Source organism: Silurus meridionalis, chromosome 12 (assembly GCF_014805685.1).
Source record: "Silurus meridionalis isolate SWU-2019-XX chromosome 12, ASM1480568v1, whole genome shotgun sequence".
NCBI lineage: Eukaryota > Metazoa > Chordata > Actinopteri > Siluriformes > Siluridae > Silurus > Silurus meridionalis.
The window spans coordinates 23,962,137-23,984,809 of NC_060895.1; the positions used below are offsets into that span (position 1 = coordinate 23,962,137).

Below are 22,673 nucleotides of genomic sequence, written 5' to 3' on the forward strand. Positions count from 1 at the left end.
CACAACATGCGTTCTGTCTGTAATCAAAGCAGTTTCAGATGGGGGAAAAAAAAAAAAAAAAACACACACGAATGCCTGAGTTTGCATTTGTGGTCTGCGTGATAACCACTTCCCAGTCATTTCAAGGAACTTACACGAAGCAAATATGCACACGCACGACGACGGAAAAAAAAAAATAGAAATCGACGAATTAATTCTAATGAAGATAATTCAGAGCAATGATTATCAAAATGTCCTGAAATGTGTTTATTATAAAAAAACAACAAACAAACAACAACAACAAAAAAAACCCAGACACAAATGGATTTATTCAGGAACTGAAAGTAGAAAAAACAAATGAAAAAAGTAGCTTTGGCCCAAGTTGCAAAATCCGGTCTCTTTAGAAGAGGAAGTACGAGCTGCCAGCAACATGCAGGATCACAAAAACCCGAGACGTCATTTTACTGTGTACTTCTCATATTTCTCAACACAGTGCATTTCATTTCAAAACTACTGACGACTTTAGCATAAAATTGGTGTGTGTGTGGACGACTGATACACTGAAAGACTTACAGATTTATTTAAAAGTTAAATATACTTTAATTGGCCTCCCTGATCTGTAATGTTCACCTGTACATGTCATGTAGCATGGATTACTTTAAAAATTGCATGTTCTTCGATGGCATTTTGTTTCAAAGATTTGAACTCATGACCAGTGCCGTAACCACTGAGCTTTATTGATCTCGAAACTTCTCTAACGAAATGGTGCCTGGACCCCTTCCAATCGCTGCTTGATTGTAATCGCTGCTTATCCAGAGCGATGTATAATTATCTCATTTATAAACTGAGCAGTTGAAAGTTGCTCGAGTAGGAGCTCGGCGGTGCTCGGATTTAAACTCATGACCTTCCATTTAGACATTAAATGAATTTACATTGAGCCACCACTAAAGAGGGGAAGTAGTAGCTTAGTGGTTAAAGCAGTGGACTTTGGATTCGAAGGTTGTGAATTTAAATCCAAGCCATGCAAAGCTCCCATTTCTGGCCCCTGAGCAAGGCCCTTAACCCAATAGCTGCTCAGTTGTATGAATTTGATAAATGCAAGTCGCTCTGAATAAGGGTGTCTACATTTACATTAATAACAAAGAAATCAACAAAACTTCAAGTGCAAGGATTTAAACTCATGACCATCTTATCATCAATCCAACATAACCACTGAGCCCCCACTAAAGAAATCAACAAAACTTCCCTAACAATACTAATCGCCGTTATCCAAGGTGACTCTCATTTATACATTTAAGCAGTTGAAGTTTAAAGGTTTTGCTCCAGTGTTGGTGCTGGGATCTAAACTCACAACTTTCTGATCAGCGTAACCAAGACATCAACAAAACCTTAACAAAATGGTGCTTGGACCCCTTTCAGTCTTTGTTATCTGGAGTGGTTTGCTCTGATCTCATTTATACAGCTGAGCAGTTGAAGGTTAAGGGCCTTACTCAAGTGGTGGTGCCGGGTTTTAAACTCATGACCTTCCGATCGGAAGTTCAACAACCTAACTGTTGACAAACCTCACAAAAACCGGTGCTAGGACCCCTCCATTCGCTGCTTACAGTGATCTCATTTATACAACTGAGCAGTTGAAGGTTAAGGGCCTTGCTCAAGCGGTGATGCCGAGATTTCAACTTACAACCTTCTCACTGAGCCACAATTTAAGATTTAATTAAAGCTTCACAAAAAATAGAGCTTTGTACTCTTTATAATCGCTTCTTGTTTCCAGTTGTACGTTTTTTTTTTTTTTTACATGATGTTTGCTATCAGGTTCTTAATTCAATACAACAAACGCATGAAAAACTAGATGGCTCGGTTTCTCTTACCCTGCACAGATATATATATATATATTTTATTTTTTCGATGAGGCTGCACACATGCCTCTTAAATTATTCATACCCACTGTGTCTCGCTTCTGCAAAACTCATTACTGCCTTGACCTAGGATTTCGATTCTATTTTCAAATCGGCTGAGTGTAGGGATTTTTTCATTTTTACATTTATTAAATATTTAATCATTTTAAAAACCATAGCTTGTGGCTTATCTGGGTGTTTTTTACTCTACAGACCACACAACTAGAGAGAAATCCAGATTATTAATCAACCTGATGAGCATTGTGATTCAAACCCCTCATATTTACCAAAATGTTTCAATGATTCAATGTGCGGAAATTTCTATCAGAGTGGCAAAGACCGAAGTAACAAACAGCACATGTTCTAACTTTCTGAATATTTTTCTCCATTAGTGAAGGTTGTATAGCAAACTTCCTGTATTTGCCCAAGCTGCCTTGTGGTTGTGTCCTTCTAATAATAACACCGTGATTCAGGAACTGATTCTGAGTCCAAAATTCTCAGTGTTGGACTTTTACTTTCGAGACGTATACATTATAAGCTGTTTAAGTCTTTGAAGACATGCCACATGAGCTGTTTATATTAAATACAGTAGATCCAGTATGCACTAAATGAACAAAAGTAGAGAAACCTGACTTTTCCAGCCATATGCGGTTCTTCCACAAACTGGTATTTGAATGCTGTAGCATTAAACTTTCCCTTTTCTTGAACTAGGAGATCCAAAACCTGTTCCAGCATGACAATGCCCCTGTGCACAAAGCCAGCTACAAGATGATCTGCTTTACATGGGATGGAGTGGAAGATCTTGAGTAGAGGTCGATCGGCAGAGCCAATTTTTTGCGTTTTTTAAAAATTCATCGGCATCGACCGATTGTTCTGCGAATTAGGCCGATTATTAGGCAGGCACATCCGACACAGCAAACTGTGAACGTTCTGCACTTGAACATAACTCTCCCATACCAGCAGGTGGCAGTAGTCAGTATTCGCATTAGCGTTTCATTAACGGAGTCATTGTTTGCTTTCGTTTCTTTTGTCGCGTGCTCATTCGCGAAGACAAATAACAAATCTGAGTTTTCTTCCTCTCAGACGAGCTCCGCCTTTGATTCGACACGCAGAATCGACTAAAAAATAACTGCCGCTGTCCAACTAGAGGCACAGATAAAACTGAAGCCAATCGACGATCAAAAACCACCAGACACTGGTCAAACTGTTGTTAATAATTGCCCAAACGTCGACTTGCTTACCCTTCGTTCTTAATCTAGCCGTGTAGATTTCATTGGTTAAATATGATTCTACTTTTGGAGAGAGAATGAAAATAAAATTTTGGAACTGTATTGTTAGCGAGCCTTCATCAAGCTGTGGTTTAGGCTACAGGTAGACCTCGGGGACCAAAACCTGCTAACAAGTGTACTGTTCGGAGAGACTTGTGTTGTGCATTAAAACTTTCATTTAAGCAATTTTCTGTCTCGGGGGTCCTGATTTCAAAATATTGTCATTGGACAAAGAAAAACCCATTTCGGTCCACCTCTAACCTTGAGGTCTCTGCTTTAGTGCTCTGACCTCCTAATCCCCATTGAACACCTTTGAGATGATTTGGAATGTTGACTGTACCCCAGACCTTCTCAGTCTGTGACCTACATATGGAATGGCATGTTCAACAAGCATGTGTGTATCTGATGATCACTTGTAGACCAACACTTGGCCCTATAGTGTATAAATATTTCTTCCCATTTTTTTTCAATGCCACTTATGTTTAAGACAATTTTGATGATCTACAGTAGAAGAGCTTTTGGGTGACTGAGACTGATATCGTAGGTGGGTTTTTTTCCCCCACTGATTTTCTCACCGCAAAAAGTTATGAATAGAAAGCATGTGTATAAAAGTGTAGGCGAGTTAACCGGTTACACTCCTACATTTCCCTCGCAACTCCTCACCTTCATAATCTTTGATTTGAATGTATTCCATAAGCACATTCTGGTAGATATTCAAAACCTTCTACAACTTACACAAAACACAGAACTGTTTCTGACAGCTGGCAATTTCTATCCTGAGCAAAACCGCAAGGCAGATAAACAACACACACAAAACTGAAAACAGCCCACAAATATTTTCAGGTACTTTTGAAAGTAATGTTCCAAGTTTTTGTAGGCGGTTTAAGTTTAGTATATAATTAGTTTTATATGTAAGATGTAAACACTACAATAATTAGCTCATACAGTGGCTGTGAAAAGTGTGCAAACAAGAGTGCTTTATGGTTTTTGAGACACATGTTCTTTTAAACTCTAGGAAACAAAATACAAAAATGGCAAAAACATTGGACAGTTAATTCTTTTTGAAAGTTCTGTCCAAATGTGACTTCTTTACCAGAAGAACTTGTGTAAGACGGAGAACAGGAGAGAAGATGTGATCAGACTCCCTCACCCCCACACTCACACATGGAGGTGGAAGAGTAATGGTTTGGGGTTGTTTTAGAGCAGGGAAGGTTCTGGAAAGTGAAAGTGAACCAACATGGCTCCCATTTTATTCTTCAACACCATACAGTTCCGTCTGGACTGCGGCTCATCGGAACAGACTTCACCGTACGAAGACGATGAGCTGAAGCGTATGTCTGAGTTCTGCAAGTGTTATTTAGAGAACAAACAGGCGTCTGAAGTGATATCCATCATGGAACAACCTGCCCAGTCACAGCACCTAAATCCTATTGAACTGCATCATAAGAAAGGAATCTCCTCCTAGTGAAGAACATCTTTGGCAAATTTTACAAAGTATTTTTGCTGAATGTTTGGAGAGATTAACTGTCCAGTGCCGAAAGTGATACTTCTAAACTAGTCCCAAATTAAACCTGATGGTGGCGCTAAATACTTAGCAGCACTTTGCCCAAATTTGATCAGAATGTTCTCTGAACTCTCCTCAACCAATGTTTTTAATTTCACAAACAGCTGGTTCTACACAGTAGACATCGTAGCTTGAAAGAAAAGAACAGGAAGAAGAAGAAAACCCTCGACTTGGCCCCATAAAATTATTACATAGACAAACCTTTTGTGGACACTTGACCATAAGATTGGTTTGTGCTTCTTGACTGTCCAATGACACATTTAGACCGTGTTATAATAATCTCCACTCTTCTGGGAAGATGTTCTACTAGATTTTGTGGAGATTTGGGTGAGATTTATGTATATATTTATTACCTACTGATGTAGGTGAGGTGAGGTGAGGAGGCTTGTGGTCCTGAGCCATTGTAGTAGACTGTTGATCAATAATGCAAGAGGAAAAAATACACAAAGGAAGAAAGATGGAGACGGATGAGACAGACACCTGCGATGCAGAACCCAGCACTACACCCCCGCTGTTAAAACTTAATACATTTCAATTAAAGTCACTTTTAAATGAGCTACTTCTTACTTTTGCATGAGTGGAATATTTGATTCCTTTTTCCACCTCTGCACCAACATCAGTGACGCTCAAATCCACGCTGGTTATGGAACGCACCATTCCGGCATGTGAGGATACTCGACCATCATGCGTGCTCTTTAGGGTGAAGTCCTGGCTGTGGTACTCGGTGAGGAGTTGATGGCAGACATGCTGGTTTGGTCTCCACGCTGGAGCATTACTCCAGAGCTCATCAATCGGTCTCTGTCTCATGGAAAGTCTGGAATTTCCCTGAGATTGTGGGCTGGTCTGTCCATCTCCTGCTGTCCAACATCTCCAGCTTTGAGATTTAGCTGTGAAAATAAAGATGCACTGATTTTGATCATGTTTTGTAGTTCTGATGGAATACAAATGACCAGTGATCAGTCATGAATACCATTTTCCCTGGCTGATGCTCGTGTCTCGTGTCCATCATGACGAGTCTTGGTGATTTCTGGTGCATCTTCTATCTCTGACTGAGATATCACTATCTGTCATGGTATTAGAGAGATGGGAGAGAATGAATGGAGAATGGAATTATACAAAAAGCAACAGAGCAAGATGTAGATGTTTATGAGCAGTTTGTTCTTAAATAATTTCTGGTTTTGTTTTGAAGCTGGATTTTATATAAAATACAAAAACAACAACAAAAAAAAACTACACAAAATCTATTTAATGATCAGTTTTTCCACCTCAGTGCTACGGCACATTCCTGCCTCCGAACAGCAGGGGTTTAGAGAATGAGCCCCTCCTGAGGACACGCCCCCTTTAGACCGTGGGTTTATTCCATTCTTCTGAAATGACTTCTGACAAACATCTGAGTCTGAGAGATGCAGAAGATTCCAATCCCTGTGTAAAGAGTTTTCTCTGGAACAGATCTGTAAATGAGCAAAATCTATTCATTGTGTTTGCAAATTTTTCTTTCGTTTGTCCATTCTCTCTTTCTTTCATTCGTGCTTTTTGTTTGTTCTTTTGTTTGTCCTTTCTTTCTCTTTCTTCATGTCTGTCTCTCACGCTCTCCTTTCCTCTTACCATATTTCAAGCATTTACAAAATTCTTTGTAAATCTTTCTTTCTCTTCCCTTCTCTCTTTCTGTCAGTCATACTTTCCATTTTTCCTGAACTGTCTCTCTCTCTGTATTTTTCTCTCCCATTCTCAAGTGTTTACAAAATTCTTTCTTTCTCTTCTTCTTTCTCGAACCGTCTCCTTCATTTGTCTTTCCTCCAGTCTGTGAAACTGTCAGTCTTCCTATTTTTATCCTCCATCAGCCTTTTTCACATACTTTCTTTCACTGTACATTTTGTGTCTATTTTATAACTAGTAATCAAACCGAAACAGCAAAATAAAGGTGAGCGTGAACTTGAAGGTGTGTGTGTGTGTGTGTGTGTGTGTGTATGTGTGTGTGTGTGTGTGTGTTACTGATTTGCTGCAGAATACAGGCATTACTGCAAACCTTGAGTAAAACACGAATAACGTCACTTGGGTGCAAGTTATTCGTTGTAAGCATCCTGATTTGATTGAAAGAAAAGGTGTGTGTGTGTTGATGTTTGACAGCTTGCTCTGTTCTCTGTGTCTGTAAATCTGCTTTGGGATGCAAACAAAACGGCACTGAAACCTGAGCTGGTGCAAGAACGTGCAACATTTCACATTACTGACATTTACAGCATGAAACACAGGAGCAATACAGAGAGAGAGAGAGACACACACACAGAGAGAGAGAGAGAGAGAGAGAGAGAGAGAGAGAGACACAGAGAGAGAGAGAGAGAGAGAGAGAGAGAGAGAGAGAAAGGCGTTTCCTGACCTGCACAGAAATGTCGATGTGTCCCTGGGTAGAGATCATGTGATGCTCCTTTTCGTTCATGCTACAGAAATAAGGTTGCTTCACGCTTCCGACTAAAACAACACAAAGCTTAGCATCAGCTGGTGCCGACAATTACATAAAATAAAATAAATATAATTACATTATATGTAATGTACACTATTTGGCCAAAAGTATGCAGACACCTAACCATAAGATCACCTTTAATCCTCATTTACTGTTCCACTCTACTGGGCAGAACCACATATGCCTGGAAAAGTCAGGTGTCCCAATACTTTTGGCCATATAGTGTATGTTGTAAAGGTGAATGATCATTACTGTAACTGAAGTTCATTACATGTCCTTATAAGAATTATAATTGATTATATAATCATGAGTTATACACTGCATTATGTGTGATTTTACTGTGACACACAAACACACACATTTAAACTGTATAATTACATTTTTCCATAAATATATATAATTTTTTTATGTGCAAACAATTACTCAATTCAATCACTATAATAAGTGTATATTGATTTATTCTTATTTTTATATATTACATTTTTTATTTAACCAAGTAGACATTTTATTGAAATTAGTTGAAAAACTGTTGATGTTCACTAATTAATTAAAATTAGTACATTTTGTGTTTTGCATTTCTTCCCCAAACAGCACCAAAATTGTACCGAACCGTGAATTTAGAACATATTTATATGTATGTATGTGTGTGTGTGTGTGTGTGTGTGTGTGTGTGTGTGTGTGTGTGTGTGTGTGTGTGTATATATATATATATATATATGTGTGTGTGTGTACATATATTAAAATCCCCAGTAAAAAAGTTTTCACCCCTCCCTTTTTTTATAAGAATTTTACAAATATCCCAGGATTCAATAAATCTTGTGTATTGTACGATTGTCCTCCAATCTACAGAATGAAATACAGGTTCGTCCCAAAACAAACAGAAAAAAACAATGAAGGTACGTACTGTGTGTTAAGCTTAAATAAAGAACTAAAATTGGAAGTCCAAAGGCATTTCAGAGAATATGTAAAGTTTGGAGGAAGCATTACGGGGAGTCTGTGAGTAGTGAACATGTATATCAAACTGAGGGAAGGGGATAAAAAACCTTTTGATATTTGAAATTGATACTACTTTTACGCTGTATTTCCACACACACGACCAGATTTTTGTTTTAGATTGCTTTGTGAATGAAGGACCATCTGTGAAACCTAAAACACAAGTGAATGCCTCATCTACAGAAATCAATTTCTGAACTTTTGCAAAGGGTGTGCCAACTTTTGCACTCAACAGTCTGATTAAAGTCCAGGAGACATTTGTGTTCTAGATCTTCTGTGTAAAAAAACCCCTCCAAAAACCCCCCAAAGTTTGAAAAGCAGCCAGGCATGTGGTACGATTCGTGAGAAAGTCTCCTGATGGCTATTAAAGAATAATCACGTTACAAAAACACGTCACTCATGTTCAATTTATTATTCGTCATCCTGTTCGTGCTATTTAATTTTTCACCAACATGCACCTGTGTGTGGACACTAAACATCTGGACCTTCCCAAGTCATCCCCAAGACTCACTCATATCTCAGTAGATCATTTGGTCTAGATGTTGTGATTGTGCTCCCAGGAGCTGCTCCTACTGTATATATATTCATATGAATGATTTATGCTGTTTGACTCGGCAGGTTTTAAAGTCAGATACTGATGTATGTGAGTGAGAAGCTCTGGGGTGCAGTCAACATTCAAACAAGATTTTCCACTCCAACCCTTTTGAAGCAGATCTTCATGGAGCTGGCTTTGTGCACAAGGGCATAGTCATGCTGGAACAGGTTTAGCGCTCCTAGTTCACTTAAAGGGGAAATTTCAAGCTAGTATTGTGAGTATTAGTTTAATTGTGAAAATATTGTGATATGAAACATATATAGATGAAAAAGTCAGGGGTTCTTATGTTCATATATTGTACTGTACAGCTAAAATATTGAGAAAGTGAAATTAAAAGTGTTATTTATTTTTTTTTTTATGTAATTCTTGTTAGCGCCTAATGCAGTGTTACTGGATAAACCACATATCCAGTTACTGGGTGTGTTTGTTCCACTCGCCACCTGTTTATGGGAATTGTATTGTTTAAATTCTGTACATACCCAAAGCAACGCTTTCGGACATGGAGTTCGGTAACTGCCTGGAATGAGGAACAAAACGAAAAAACAAACTTTCACATTCACAAAACACATCCACCCTACATTTATGGCACACCTTTTTTTTACTTTACCAGTAAAGGATGAAGGTTGTTTGTTCAAATCGCACTCAGACCCCCTAAACAAAGCCCTTAACCCCATAGCTGCTCAGTTAAATGTAAATCTCTATCTGTCAAAAGGTATAAATATAAAATTTACATATGTAGTTAAAAAATCGCCTCGGAGTTCTTGCTTTTAACTGAAGTATCACAAGTAAAAGTAGTGAACTAGGAGAACTAGAGCGGCACCTTCCACTAATGATCTCACTTTCGGCAAATATGAACTTTTAATCTTTTGCTCAAAATCTCACAAAAATACTCTGCTCTCCTGCATACCAAACAATTGCAAACTCAACAGAAAGAAATCTAATAATAAAAATGTGTGCTACAACTATTGGCACTCTTTCAGATAACACGTTGTGCCAAAGTTATGGCTCTGCGTCTTCTCTCGTGATTAACGAGGTTGGAGGATACATGGCAAATGTTCTAGAACCTTTCCTCCATATCCAGGGCTGTAAAAAGTGTGGAAACACCGACTATTTTATAGGGTTTGGGATGTTCCTTTAGATTCCCTGCAACAAACTCATTAAAAAGCAAAAAAGAAGAAAGTTCTGTAGAGTTCAAATGGGACATTTGTGTCTCAACCAGAAGAACTTGTGTAAGAAGAAGAACAGGAGAGAAGATGTGATCAGACTCCCTCACCCCCACACTCAAACATGGAGGTGGAAGATTAATAGTTTGGGGTTGTTTTGGAGCAGTGAAGGTTCCAAACCAACATGGCTCCTGTTCCACACTTCAACACCATACAGTTCCGTCTGGACTGCGTCTCATCAGAAGCGACTTCACCGTACAACAAGACGATGATCAGAAGCGCACGTCTGAGTTCTGTAAGTCTTATTTATCTATTATGGAACGAACTGCACAGTCACCACACCTCAATCCTACTGAACTGCTCTGAGATCAACTGCATCACAAGAAAGAAAAAAAATTTCCATTTAGTGGAGGAACATCTTTGGCGAGTTTATCAATGCTAAGGGAGGATCTCGCCCACAGGTTCTCATTTCTGACTTAATGTCATGAAGTAAAACAGATCATCTTTTTCATTCACATGTAGTGAAGTCAAAAAACAAAAATTCATTTTCTTTGTAATGTTCTTCTGTAATACAATTACAATGTAAATCTTGCAATGTCTTAGGTAGAGAGTTGCTTCATCTGTTTTGAGATGTTTGTTGTGACACCCAGAAAAACTCGACAGATCATTTCACAATGCATGCAATACACTGCAGTGTGATAAACAAGTACTTACACGAACCAGGCGTAACATTATGACATTATAACATTACGAGTGTTGAAGTGAAGAACACCGATCTCTTCATCATGGCACCTGTTAGTGGGTGGATTTATTTATTATGCAGCAGGTGAACATTTTGTCAAAGTTGATGTTAGAAGCAGGAAAAATGGGTGAGCGTAAGGATTTGAGCGACAAATTGTGAAGTCTAGACGTCTGGGTCAGAGCGTCTCCAAAACTGCAGCTCTTGTGGGATGTTCCTGGTCTGCAGTGGTCAGAGTCTATCAAAAGTTCTCCAAGGAAGGAACAGTGGTGATCAGAGGATCACTGATGCACGTGAGGAGCGAAGGCTGGTCTGTGTGGTCCGATCCAACAGACGAGCTCCTGTAGCTTAAACTGCTGTAGAATGCAGATTGCTCTAGTTCATGCTGTTAATCGACGGGTCAAAACTGTCTTGGCAGCAAATGGAGGACCAACACAATATTAGGCAGGTGGTCATAATGTTATGCCTGATCAGTGTATTTACACACGCTGTGTTACTATTCACACCGATAACTCATCATTCAGAATCGCTCTCATTCAACTTTTTGCAGTTTTTATTAATACTTTAGAAAGGACCAGACAAGCAAATCAACAGTAGCATGGGTTAGATATAAAGTGTTTGATCAAATATGTCAAGGAAGACGTTTTATACGTTTTTTTAAACAAAAAGAGCTTTGTGCTGCATGGAATAAATACTTGTACCTGCTTTTCTTCTTGGAATGAGTAGAGCTGATTTGTGACATATCCTGATGAGAAAAAAAATACAAGAATGTAAAGAAGGTCTCAACTAGAAATTAGAACTTTAAAATGATTCATACACTTTATATAGGCAAAAGTGTGCACTTGACTTCTCCAGCCATATGTGGGAAGATCTTCACATGGATTGGAGTCGAACAAATTTGGGATGACATTTTTAATGCTGACTGCACCTCAGGCCTCCTCACCTCAACTGCATCAGTACCTGACTATAACAACACACCTGACTTGAAGACTCTTACACAAATCTCCACAAAATCTAGTGGAACGTCTTCCCAAAGGAGTGAAGGTTATTATAATAGCAAATGGAGATTACGTTCAGAAAGCACTTATAGTCCACAATTCTTTGTCCATATAAATGTATCTAATCATCAATAATCATTACCAAAGACATGGCTCGTGTACAGTGTGCGCTGTGGTGGTTGTGAAGGTCAGTTGAGCTGCTGGATCTGTTGGGGACGGTGTAGACATGCGTCTCTCCATCGTCTTTGACCCTTTCATACAGACTGTCCATGGAGCCTTCCTGCAAAACACCACAGCAATCGGACACCAAGTGCTGGAATTGATAGAGAGAACTGAAAAAAAAAGAATTAACTCTCTCTCTCTCTCTCTCTCTCTCTCTCTCTCTCTCTCTCTCTCAGCTCTTTCTATCTCTTTTAGGTTCTCTCTCTCATATATCTGGCACAAAGAGAATGTTGAGTTCAGGACAGAAATGGCAAAAGTCCACACATCCTTCACTCAGTAGAAGTGCAGATACTGATGTTGTAAAAGACTCTGGTAAAAGTTGAAGTTCTGACTAAAAGTGCAAAGAAGTTTGGGCTCCGACATGTACTTCAGTAAAAAGTAGTGATTATTAATATATGATTTAGTGTCACGCTGGTAACTGAACCTCACATCAAAATAATATATTAATACAAAACAAATTTCTAATGTTGTTCTCTAATGAATGTATCATCCACCATATAGAACACAAGCAGAGAAAGGATGATGATGATCATGTGATCGGGAATGTTTACATCACTGACTCCCTCTGTCTCATCCACATTAACCCCAGACTTCTTATTGCCTTCTGCCTGCTCATTGTGAGCTTCATAAATTAGTCTATGTCTGTGGTGTGTGAGAGACAGGAAATGATACAACAGTGGATTGAAAAATCAGCACAATGACAGGAAACAGGTTGATGTGCTGTAAACGTCGCAGTGAGAAGAACAAAATTGACATTTCACCAAATAGATTCAACCTAAAGTAACGAGTCTGTTTTGAAAATACAAAAAATAGAAAGTATAAATATTTTTGTAAAAATGTATTGAGTGAAAGTAAAAAGTTGTCCGAAAAATAAATTGTGAAGTAAAATAATGATACCAAAAAATTCTACAGTAACCAAGTATTTGTACTTCGTTACTTCCCACCTCTGGTGAACATGATCCAGAAATGCCGAAATCCTCTCTGGGCCAAAGTAAAAAACTGTTCTGTGGTCTGACAAATGAAAACCATTGACACCACGTCCTCTGGACTAAAGAGGAGAGGGACCATCTAGCTTGTTATCAGCACTGAAAAGAACATATCTCTGTGGAATGGACAGCTTGCACATTTGGAAATTGCTCCATTAATGTTGAAAGGAATATACAGGTTTTAGAGCAACAAACGCTACCATTAAAAAAAAAAAAAACATGTTTACAGAAAAGTCCTTGCATATTTGAACAAGACAATGCTAACTGCATACAGCATCTATTACAAAAGCATGACTTTGTAGTAGAAAAGTTCAGGTGCTGAACTGGCCTGCTTACAGTTGAGACCTTTTACCATTTGAAAACATTTGCCGCATAATGAAACAAAAAACACAATAAAGGACACCCAGAACTGTTCAGCAGCTAGAATCCTGTATCAGGCACATATAAGAACATTCCTCTTCCAAAACCAGATGTATATGGAAAATGATGTGATGATACACAGTGGGAAACATGGCACAAAGTGTTGCAGCTTTAACTTTAAAATGATCTTGTTTTTTACTCAAGATTGTATATATATTCTAAGCTCCAACATTTATGTTTTTTTGTGAATGGAATATGGATTTATGAGATTTAATTGCATTCCGTTTTTATTTATATTATTGCAAATGGTCCTGATTTTGTTTTTAAACGGGAATAAGAGAATAAAACACTTTCTATCTGTTTTTATAGCCTTGAAGTGCCTTATTTCTGGCTATACTGGTTTCATTATTAATAATTCTTCTATAATACCAACTCATTTTTATGTAATCAGTATGGATGATGTTTTTGTAGTATGTTGTACTACACTTTCAGTTCATATTTTACAATTCACTTTCTGACCAATTTGGATTCCCAACTTGTAGATTCAAGTTTCAGCCCCACCCAATCATAACCATCATGCTGTAATGGTATTCTGCTCCACTCATCCCTCCATCCTCTACCACTGCTCCACTCATCCCTAAATGCTCTACCACTGCTCCACTGATGCCGCCATTTCTTATGGTACAAGGAAGAAATGCTTCAAGACTCTTCTCTGTCCAGCCTAGGTGGTGGAATTTAACATCCAGTCACCATCAGTCATCAACTGATGCCAAAACACCTACCTCTACCCTATCTAAATTAGCAGTTCTACATTAAAAAATAACTTGCCTTCCCAGTATTGTATTCTTAGTATCAGTATTTTTAGGTTGTGTTCTAATGAACCGACATCAAAAGGTTCATTCAGTGCACTTTTGTAACTTGCTCTAGATTGAGCATCTCGAGCATTTGTCAATTTGTCATAAATAGAAATGTCGAGGCATCAGCTGGGAATAAAGAGGACGCGGGCGAGGCAGATGGTAACGTAATGATTCCCACCTTTCTGTTCAGGTATTTAGTTTTGTTGAGTGTTTGTTTTCTCAGTTAAATGTTCTGTCTCTTCTCCCAGAGTCTCTTTTCCAATTCCTGACTGACTTTCTCTAAACACAAGTCCACAAAAGAGACCGAGACACACGATTGCCTGGTTCCTCATAGGAGAATCATAAAATGTTCACACACCAATCTATCTATCCAGCCAATATTCTGTTCATCCGGTCTTTGGTTATAATCCCACCAAATCACATTTGGCTAGTAAGCAAGCAAAACCAAACACCTTACCAGAGAGAAACAGAAGAGATTCATAGTGGAGATGTTCTTCGGTCCTTCACAGGATGTCCGATATGATGCGGGGAGTTGACAGGCAGACTAAGTGCTGATGTCCCAGGTTGCCTACTGCCCTGCAGATTAACACTGAATAAAATCAGTCATATAATCCAACAAATGGGCAGGACCCTTTTGCTCTAGGATTAACACACAAACCCCTCACTAAAGCCCTGTGCATCTGGACTGGTTTTCTGGAGGACACAATAAAGTCACTGAATCTTATGTAGGTGACATTTTGCTGTTAACATCCACTCTTCTGGCAAGATGTTCCACTAGATTTTGTGGAGATGTGTGCGAGATTCATTCATCTACAAGGGTGTAAGTAACGTGAGGTACTAAATGGAGGTGAGGAGGACTAAGGTGCAGTCAGCATTAACTCCCAAAGGTGATCGATAGGCTTGAGTTTAGAGCTCTATAGCAGGAGATCTTCCATTCCAACCCATGTAAGCTATATCTTCATTGATTTGGCTTTGTGCATTGCCAGACTGAGAGACGTTTGGGCCTCCTAATTTAAGGAAAGGGAAAATTTATGTAACCACTTCCACTATATGATTATATGCCACCAATTTTGTGATACCAGTCTGGAAAATAATAACATATGGCTGGAAAAGTTGGACATCTCAATAACTTTATTCCATATATTGTAACTAAGGTTGAGGTACCATCAAAGCCAGTCTTTAGACACTGTGTACGTTTAGACCACATGTTCCTTCATCCTTAACTTACGCAGGGTAAAATCTAGTCATCTGACTCTAGTCATTAAACCCATGCTCAATTTTTTCATATGGCCATCATACGGAAAAAGTACAATCAAATCGTCAAATTGAAAGGGTACAGCCCTCCAGCAACTCCCATTTCATCATTTCAGTTCTGCAATGTCGTCATTTTCAGTATTATATTTCCCTCCCATCCACAGTTTGTCTTAATCAGTGAAAGAGCCCCAATTCTCTGAACTGCCTCCACACGTTTACCGCAATTTGTAAATTGACAGAAGTGCTGCATCAGTTCAACAGATCGAGGCCATCGGCGCTTAAATCTCCTCGGCCCATTAATGAACGTGACAAGGCAAATAAAGGAGCATATGTGTTTGTGTGGACATCACTCATGCCTGGACAAAGGTTACAGTTTGCAACGCATGTACTGTACGACTGACTGGAGTAATCCAGTCATGTGACTCCCCTGTCTGATGACCTCAATACACACAGATGCTGAGCTGACCCAACCACAAACACACACATTGTGAGATTATCAATGCTCTATAAATCAGAAAATCATAATTCAAGCCCATGTCCTTCAGCATGTTACAGGTTTAGAGAGCAGAACATATGTTTTATGAAGATCTAAATGACTTGCAGGTGCTTCTCTTCATGATCTTGTCATTACTTGTCATTGCTTTCTGCAATGCAAACATTTATAAGCAATACCTAGTCCTGTTTTTTGGTCTCTATGATGTTCCTCCATTTTAAATTGACTAATTGACAATTATTTATGTTGTATGCTGCAACTAATCTTGACAAATGTTCTAAACCATCTGTAGTGAAGGTTCCTCAATGATCTATCCACCCGTTCCCTGGAAGTGCTGTTGTATAGCCATATTTTGTTGAATGACGGAGATTCTAAGAGGTTCTAACCTCTAAACTCCTTGCTTTTCAAGCCATACTTCCAAAATTTATTGACAAACAAGTTTTTCTTTTTTTAAATTGCTAAAAGTTACAAATTCTTGCTCTAAGAATGATCAAATCCCACAATGAATCAATCAGGTTTTCATTGGAAATGAAAAATTGCAGACTTTGCAGATTTCAAAAGTGCATTTTTATTGATATATTTCTAATCACTTGAGCTAGCAAATACAAGTATTGTAATTTTATGGATTATTATCTAAATTATTGGTTTCTTGTAAGGCTACATCATTGTAAATGGAGATGAGCTGCTCTTCAGCCACACAGGTCCTCCTGACAGCAGAAGGTGTTCACTCCAGGGACGCAGAACTCCTCACATGTCCGAGAGAATTCATTCGCTGAAAAGGATACAAAGGAAGGTATTGAGGTCTGAAACATTGTATGGTATATATACACACCATATATATATATATATATATATATATATATATATATATATATATATATATATATATATATATATATATATTTTTTTTTTTTCCATATGGGAGGGGGTAACTTTGGTTAAGGCATTGGACCTTGGATCAGAAGGTCAAAATTTCAAATCCCAGCACACCACACTACCACTGCTGGGTCCTTGAGCAAAGCTCTAAACCCTCACCTGCTCATTTGTTGTTAGTAGCTCTGAATAAAGACGTCTGCCATATGGAAACTCTAAAGATCTTAGTTTTTGCTAATTTATAAATACATGATATGGGCTAGAGTATATGGAAACCTGACTTTTCCAGCCACATGTGGTCCTTCTCCAAACTTTCTTTAACTATAACAAAGTTGGAGGCACACAATTATATAGGACGTCTTTGGATGCCATAGCATTAAATTTCCTCTCTATCTAGGACACTGAAAATTGTCCGGCAAGACAATAACCCTGTGCACACAAAACCAGCTCCATTAAGATATGCTTTATTTGGGTTGGAGTTGAAAATCTTGTTTGGCCTCCTATAGAGCTCAACTCTACTGAACCCATTTGGGATAAAGTTCTTATCTCACCCACATCCGTACTCGACTTTTCCAACACCCTAGTAGCTGAAGGAATTTTAGACAAATCTCCACAAAATCTAGTGGAACATCTTCCCAGAAGAAGGGAGGTCATTATAACGGCAAATGTGGACTATAGTTGGAAAGGTGGGTTTTTCAAAAAGCACATACCAATCTGCAAAATAAGGCTATGAAATAACTTTAATTGTAGCAGATTCAAACAACTTTTTCCACATTACTCTTTAGTTCTCTCTCTCTTAATATAACAAAGCCAAAGCAGCATGTTGTGTTACCATGAAAACCAAAAACGTCTATGACGAGATCGTTACAAAAACACTTTTACAAAGAAATGACAGACACTCCTGTCCTACATTATAGTTGTCCACTATAGAAGTCCCTGTGAATGGAATGTTACTATACAGACTTATAACTTCTTGAAAAGAATGCATTCCTATAAACATGTCCACTTAAATGATTCTCACTACAAGAATTTTGCATCAGGATTCGGCTTAGCACTTACGTGATGCAACAGTTTTGCAGAAGTTGCTGGATGATGGACATTCTGTAGGGACCTTACAGTCCCCATTGCTACACGTGTAGCATTGCAGAGAATGTACTGCAGAAAAAAAACAATTTGGGAATTAGACTTTGTTTAATGCGTCCATTCAGTCAGAAACAGTCATTCAACCTTTAGCGCAGTAAAGCTACATTGGAACAAATAATAAAACAGAGTTGAATTTAAAAAGCTCAAACATCCATTCAAGCTAACACCATTAATAAAGCTCAGCTTCGGAGTTTTTCCCGCACTATTGATCAAGTCCGAGATGTAATCGAGACAATCTTACCAGAGGTGCTTCCCAGGAGCACCAGGAAAAAGGTACACAGGAGAAGCTTCATGATGCCAGCTGGACTGAAGGTACACCTCCTTAGACAATTGTTTTTATTCACTCGACACACCTCATGGTAGAACCGGTTTTTTGAGGAGAAAGAGAACAAAGTCACACAACAGGTTTTAAGTATAAACTGAAAGAATTCGAGATGGAATGAGACAACACTGAGATGCATGGAGATACTATTCAGGGTGTATTTCCACCTTGTACACAGAGTTCCCAGGATAGCCTTCATCAAAACCCTGGATGGGTAAGGGATAAGTCTCCGTTTATATTACACTCTCCCAAAGCAGAAATATATCAATTAAAATATACATTTTAGCATCATGAATTAGTTCCTATAAACACTACATGGACTAAAGTATTGGAACACCTGACCTTTCCTTCCATATGTGGTGGTTCTTCTTACAGTTCCCCCAAAAAGCTAGTGGCATACAATTGGTATAATTAAAATTGGAAACCCAAACCTGTTCCAGGATGGCAATGCCCCTGTGCACAAAGCCAGCTCCATTATAACATGGTTTACATGGTTTGAAGAGGAAGATCGTCTCTCTTTGGGAACACGGCTGTCCACGCTCTGAATAATGTGTAATCAGTCAAAATTGAAAGCAGGCTGTCACCGGCGGGGAAGTATAAAAACACACATGTAGTGAAGCCGGCTCCATCCTGATTCCCTGCTTCTGGATGGAGTCTCTTCAATTAGAAACCACTCACTGTTACTGAGGATGTTCTCCAATAAGATCTACAAGGCTGGTTCTTTCACCTCAAGAACCATGAAGATCGATTTGGATTGTAATTAATAAACAGTTTTCTATAACTAATTCAATTTACACCAATTTTAAAAATGGACCTTGACCCAAAAGTAGCTTTACAGAAGTAAACACAAGGTGGTATCAAAAGGTGTGGAGACTTGGTTTTGAAGATTTCTTCATGGACAGCCAGTTAGAACAAAGAGCAAACGTGGAATTCTGCGTGAACCAGGCAAATCTGCCGCAGAGACGTTTGACGTTTTATATATGGCGTTGCTGCAGTGTCGGCGCGTGCACTTCAAGAGCGGAGGAACATTGCTGAAAGACGTTGTGAGATCAGGAAGACATTGACCTTCAGCTCCTGTGGACTTCGCCTCTTCCCGAAGATAAAGATGCAGCTCAAAGTTTGCCTTTTTGACACCTTTGTGGAGATCCGGCACGAATCGCTGGATTTTGACATGCTTTGAAAGAAGACTTCCAGGACACGTTCCAGAAGTGACAGGAATGCTGGTAGCTCTGTGATAGTGTGTAAACCTAGATGAATAAATTACTTTCTTGTAAACAGAGCCAGTCTCAAAATATTTTGTTACCACCTCGTATGTGCTATAACCAGTTTTGCACCAGAGTCTCTCCATGAGAGAACAGTTGATAACCTCAACAATGAAAGAGCTATAATGAATGAACATCCTGTGTTGAGGATAAGAAAAGGTTCCCGTTTGAATCTGGTTCTCAAAAGTTTCTTCCTCATTCACAACTGTCACCAGTGTCGTGAGAGAGATAAACTTATTTCTGTAAAGCTGCTTTGTCCATTGAATTGAATTATTTTGAGCATCCAGAGTGAAACGATTACTCTTTACTTCGGGGAACTCGTGAACCATCAGAACGAATCCCTGATTAAGTGGCGTCAAAAATAAATGTAAAAAAGTACCACAACACAACATGCAATGAAGTAAAACTTGGATCAACAAATTGTTATTAGATTGCAAACTCCGATCCTGCAACACACCCAAAGTAAATTCGAAGGCAGGCACACTATCAGGAGAAGAAGATCTTTCGTTAGAAGGTCAACCAAGATGTTTTTTTAATTTCAGTAAATTAAAAAAATCAAAACAAAACAAAAATAACACACCTGTATGTACACATAGCAAAAAAACTGGGGACCTCCTGTTTTCAGGGTCCCAGAGTCCAAGGGTTTTTTGCTGCTGTTTATTTATGCACATAATACGAATCTGCTGATATGTTCATCAGGTTTGGTTAATTGTTTTTATTTTCAGGAAACTTTTTGCACATGCAAACACACCAGTGGTGCAATTAGTATCAAGAATTACTATCAAGAAGTATGAGGAAATGGATGAAATACAAACACAATATGATCTATACAGTTATACTGATGTATGATAAGTGCTTATCGACAATCTACCATTAAATTCGCTGTATGCACAAAAGACCAGACCATAAGATGTGCTTTTTTTGTACATCTCATTCTATATTTAGTCCTTGTTTGCTGTTCTAATAAGCTCCACTCTTCTGGGAAGATGTTCCACTAGATTTTGTGGAGATTTGTTCAGCCACAAGTGTATTAGAAAAGTCAGGTACGTGAGGTGAGGAGAACTTCATCCCAAATGAGCTGAGCTCAATTCAAGATTCCAGTCCAACTCATGTATACCATATCTTCATGGAGCTGACCTGGGGTGCAGTCAGTGTTCACGTTCATTCATGTGCAATAGTTTTGAAACTCTATAGCAGGAGATCTTCCACACTCTTCCAACCGACGTTAAGCAGATCTTTATGGAGCTGCCTTTGTGCACAGGAGCATCGTCATGCTGGAACAGGTTTGGGAATCCTATACACCACATATGGGTGGAAAATTCAGGTTCCCAATATTTTTTGCTTATGTACAGTAGTGTAACTTTAATATCTTTATCATTGTGCCACTGACATTCCTGAGCTCAGAGTTGAATGAACTTAAGATCAGGAAAATGTGGCTAATCCTGTTTCTCAATATTGAATCTGGAGGCCATTGAGAAATATAACAAAAAGGCAATAAACAAAATTTGGCTCATTATTTTTGTTTAAGATCAGCAGACAAAGTCATCGGGGATAAAGCGGTCTGCCATTAAACAGGTTTCTTTTGTTGTAGTAATAATATGTTGAGCCGGAGAAACGACAACCACGGAATGGAGAACGCGCACACACACACAAATCTCCACCACAGATAAAGCCAGACAAAACAACAAAGGACGAAAGAAGGAAGAGAATGCGGAATAAAAACACAGATGCTTTTGCTTTCATTTTTAACGAAAATGCATGTTGGTCATTAGTCTGTGTATAAGAAATTTAAATAAGAAAATATTTTCCCCCATATAAAATATAAAAAAAAAAATGTGCAAAAACGACACCTGCAACATTTATTCAGCTGCTAAATTCAGAGAAAAAAAAAAAGAATCCATAAATAAATAACAATAGAAAAAATAAGTGAGAAGAAATGTCTGAAATGCTTTTTAACAAATTTTATTAAAAAAAAAAAATTATAATTAGTTGATCACAAAGATTTTGTTTAGAAAGTTTGCCAAGACAATCAGAGACCAGCTGCATTGGGAATTACAATGGTTTGACACGATCCTGAGGAGACCGAAGGACACGTGTAGGTCATGCATTAAAGGGTTTATGCGCAGTTTTTGACATCTGCCATGTTTAATACCGAAAAAAACAGACCCTGAATCGTCAGCAATTGTTTGGAGTTCTTTTAGAATCTCTTGCAATTAGTTATGATGCAGATGGAGTGCAGCACGCAGTCTCACATGTAAAAAAAACAACACGTGGCATCTGTGATTGACCTCTAGAGGCCGCTCTTGTAATGACAGCGGACATGAAGCCGGAAAAACTATCACGTTGACGATGACCCAGGGTTTATTAACTCATCCAAAATTTCCCGCTTTCCTGCGCCAGGTCCCCGGTATATCACACTGGCCTACTAAAATAAAACCGTATACCCAAACCAAAGCAAGGTGACCAAACATCATTTACTGTCTACAGTCGTCTTGTGCTTCACAATGCCATTGTACTCGATTGATTGAAGTGCTGTGTAATTTTTGCTTGGATGAAAGAAAAAAAAAAAAGAAAAACAGCACAAAAGCCAAATTATGCTAATATCAATGCATACCTCAGTGCATTCTGACAACCATTTAGCTGGAAGGTTTTTTTTTACATAATTGAAGAGACAAAAGAAGCGCCGGTCCCCCAAGTTTGTGTCGTAATGTGAAAGAATTGGACAGCAGACATCTTACGACGCTTTAAGCACTTGAACTTGCCTTCTCAGGTTGACATTAAAGTCTGAAAATGCAGCTTTGTAAAGAAAGAAAAAAAAGAAAGAAAATAATAATGATCTCCTCTGTGCCAAGCACCAGAGGCGCTCCAGTCCACTCCAGTCCACTGAGTAATGAAGTAGTGTCATTAGCTTGGCAAGAGTGCATTTCTAATTTCAGAAATTAGATTTGAATACGTTGTGCACATTGATGGCATTGCAGTTTCCTTGGCACACTCTCTCGCTTCTTAAAGGAGGAACGCATTCTCAGACTCAGCTGTTTTTTTTTTCTTCTTCCTCATTTGTTAGTGCTCTAATTTTTTTCAGTAAATAATTGAATTATGCGAACAATTGGGCAAGACGAATAGGTATTTAATACAGAAGCTATATTACGGGTCAATGTTGGGACCTAATCCGAGGTTCTATCCCATGCTGGGAACTTGCTGATTTCCTGGTGCTGATTGCTTTTATAAGGGTTTTACTTCATACAGCAA

At 38.6% G+C, this 22,673-nt stretch overlaps 2 protein-coding genes across 2 annotated transcripts; both read right to left on the minus strand.

Moving 5' to 3' along the window:
* Positions 1 to 5,150: 5,150 nt before the first annotated feature.
* LOC124394255 lies at positions 5,151 to 14,651 on the minus strand. The gene is made up of 8 exons (XM_046862390.1): positions 14,535 to 14,651; positions 11,795 to 11,932; positions 11,356 to 11,399; positions 9,232 to 9,269; positions 7,081 to 7,172; positions 5,972 to 6,157; positions 5,677 to 5,770; positions 5,151 to 5,593 (listed from the first exon to the last, which is right to left on the minus strand). The coding sequence occupies exons 1-8, from the start codon at positions 14,556 to 14,558 to the stop codon at positions 5,238 to 5,240; spliced, it is 972 nt and encodes a 323-aa protein (XP_046718346.1). The 5' UTR covers positions 14,559 to 14,651; the 3' UTR covers positions 5,151 to 5,237.
* A 1,721-nt stretch (positions 14,652 to 16,372) lies between these two features.
* ly6d (lymphocyte antigen 6 family member D) lies at positions 16,373 to 18,376 on the minus strand. Its single transcript, XM_046862273.1, has 3 exons — positions 18,082 to 18,376; positions 17,757 to 17,852; positions 16,373 to 16,596 (listed from the first exon to the last, which is right to left on the minus strand). The coding sequence occupies exons 1-3, from the start codon at positions 18,359 to 18,361 to the stop codon at positions 16,514 to 16,516; spliced, it is 459 nt and encodes a 152-aa protein (XP_046718229.1). The 5' UTR covers positions 18,362 to 18,376; the 3' UTR covers positions 16,373 to 16,513.
* Positions 18,377 to 22,673: the final 4,297 nt, after the last annotated feature.

Bases quoted from the DNA above. Each gene is read 5' to 3' on its own strand.
- ly6d (XM_046862273.1), bottom strand. From the start codon at position 18,361: ATGAAGGCTATCCTGGGAACTCTGTGTACAAGGTGGAAATACACCCTG. The intron at 17,853-18,081 runs GTAAGATTGTCT...TTTTTTCTGCAG, and splicing joins GCTCCTGGGAAGCACCTCTG to TACATTCTCTGCAATGCTAC. The intron at 16,597-17,756 runs GTAAGTGCTAAG...TATCCTTTTCAG, and splicing joins CTGCAAAACTGTTGCATCAC to CGAATGAATTCTCTCGGACA.
- LOC124394255 (XM_046862390.1), bottom strand. From the start codon at position 14,558: ATGAATCTCTTCTGTTTCTCTCTG. The intron at 11,933-14,534 runs GTAAGGTGTTTG...GGTGTTTTGCAG, and splicing joins ATCTCTTCTGTTTCTCTCTG to GAAGGCTCCATGGACAGTCT. The intron at 9,270-11,355 runs GTACAAGTATTT...TCCTCATTCCAG, and splicing joins CATTCCAAGAAGAAAAGCAG to GCAGTTACCGAACTCCATGT.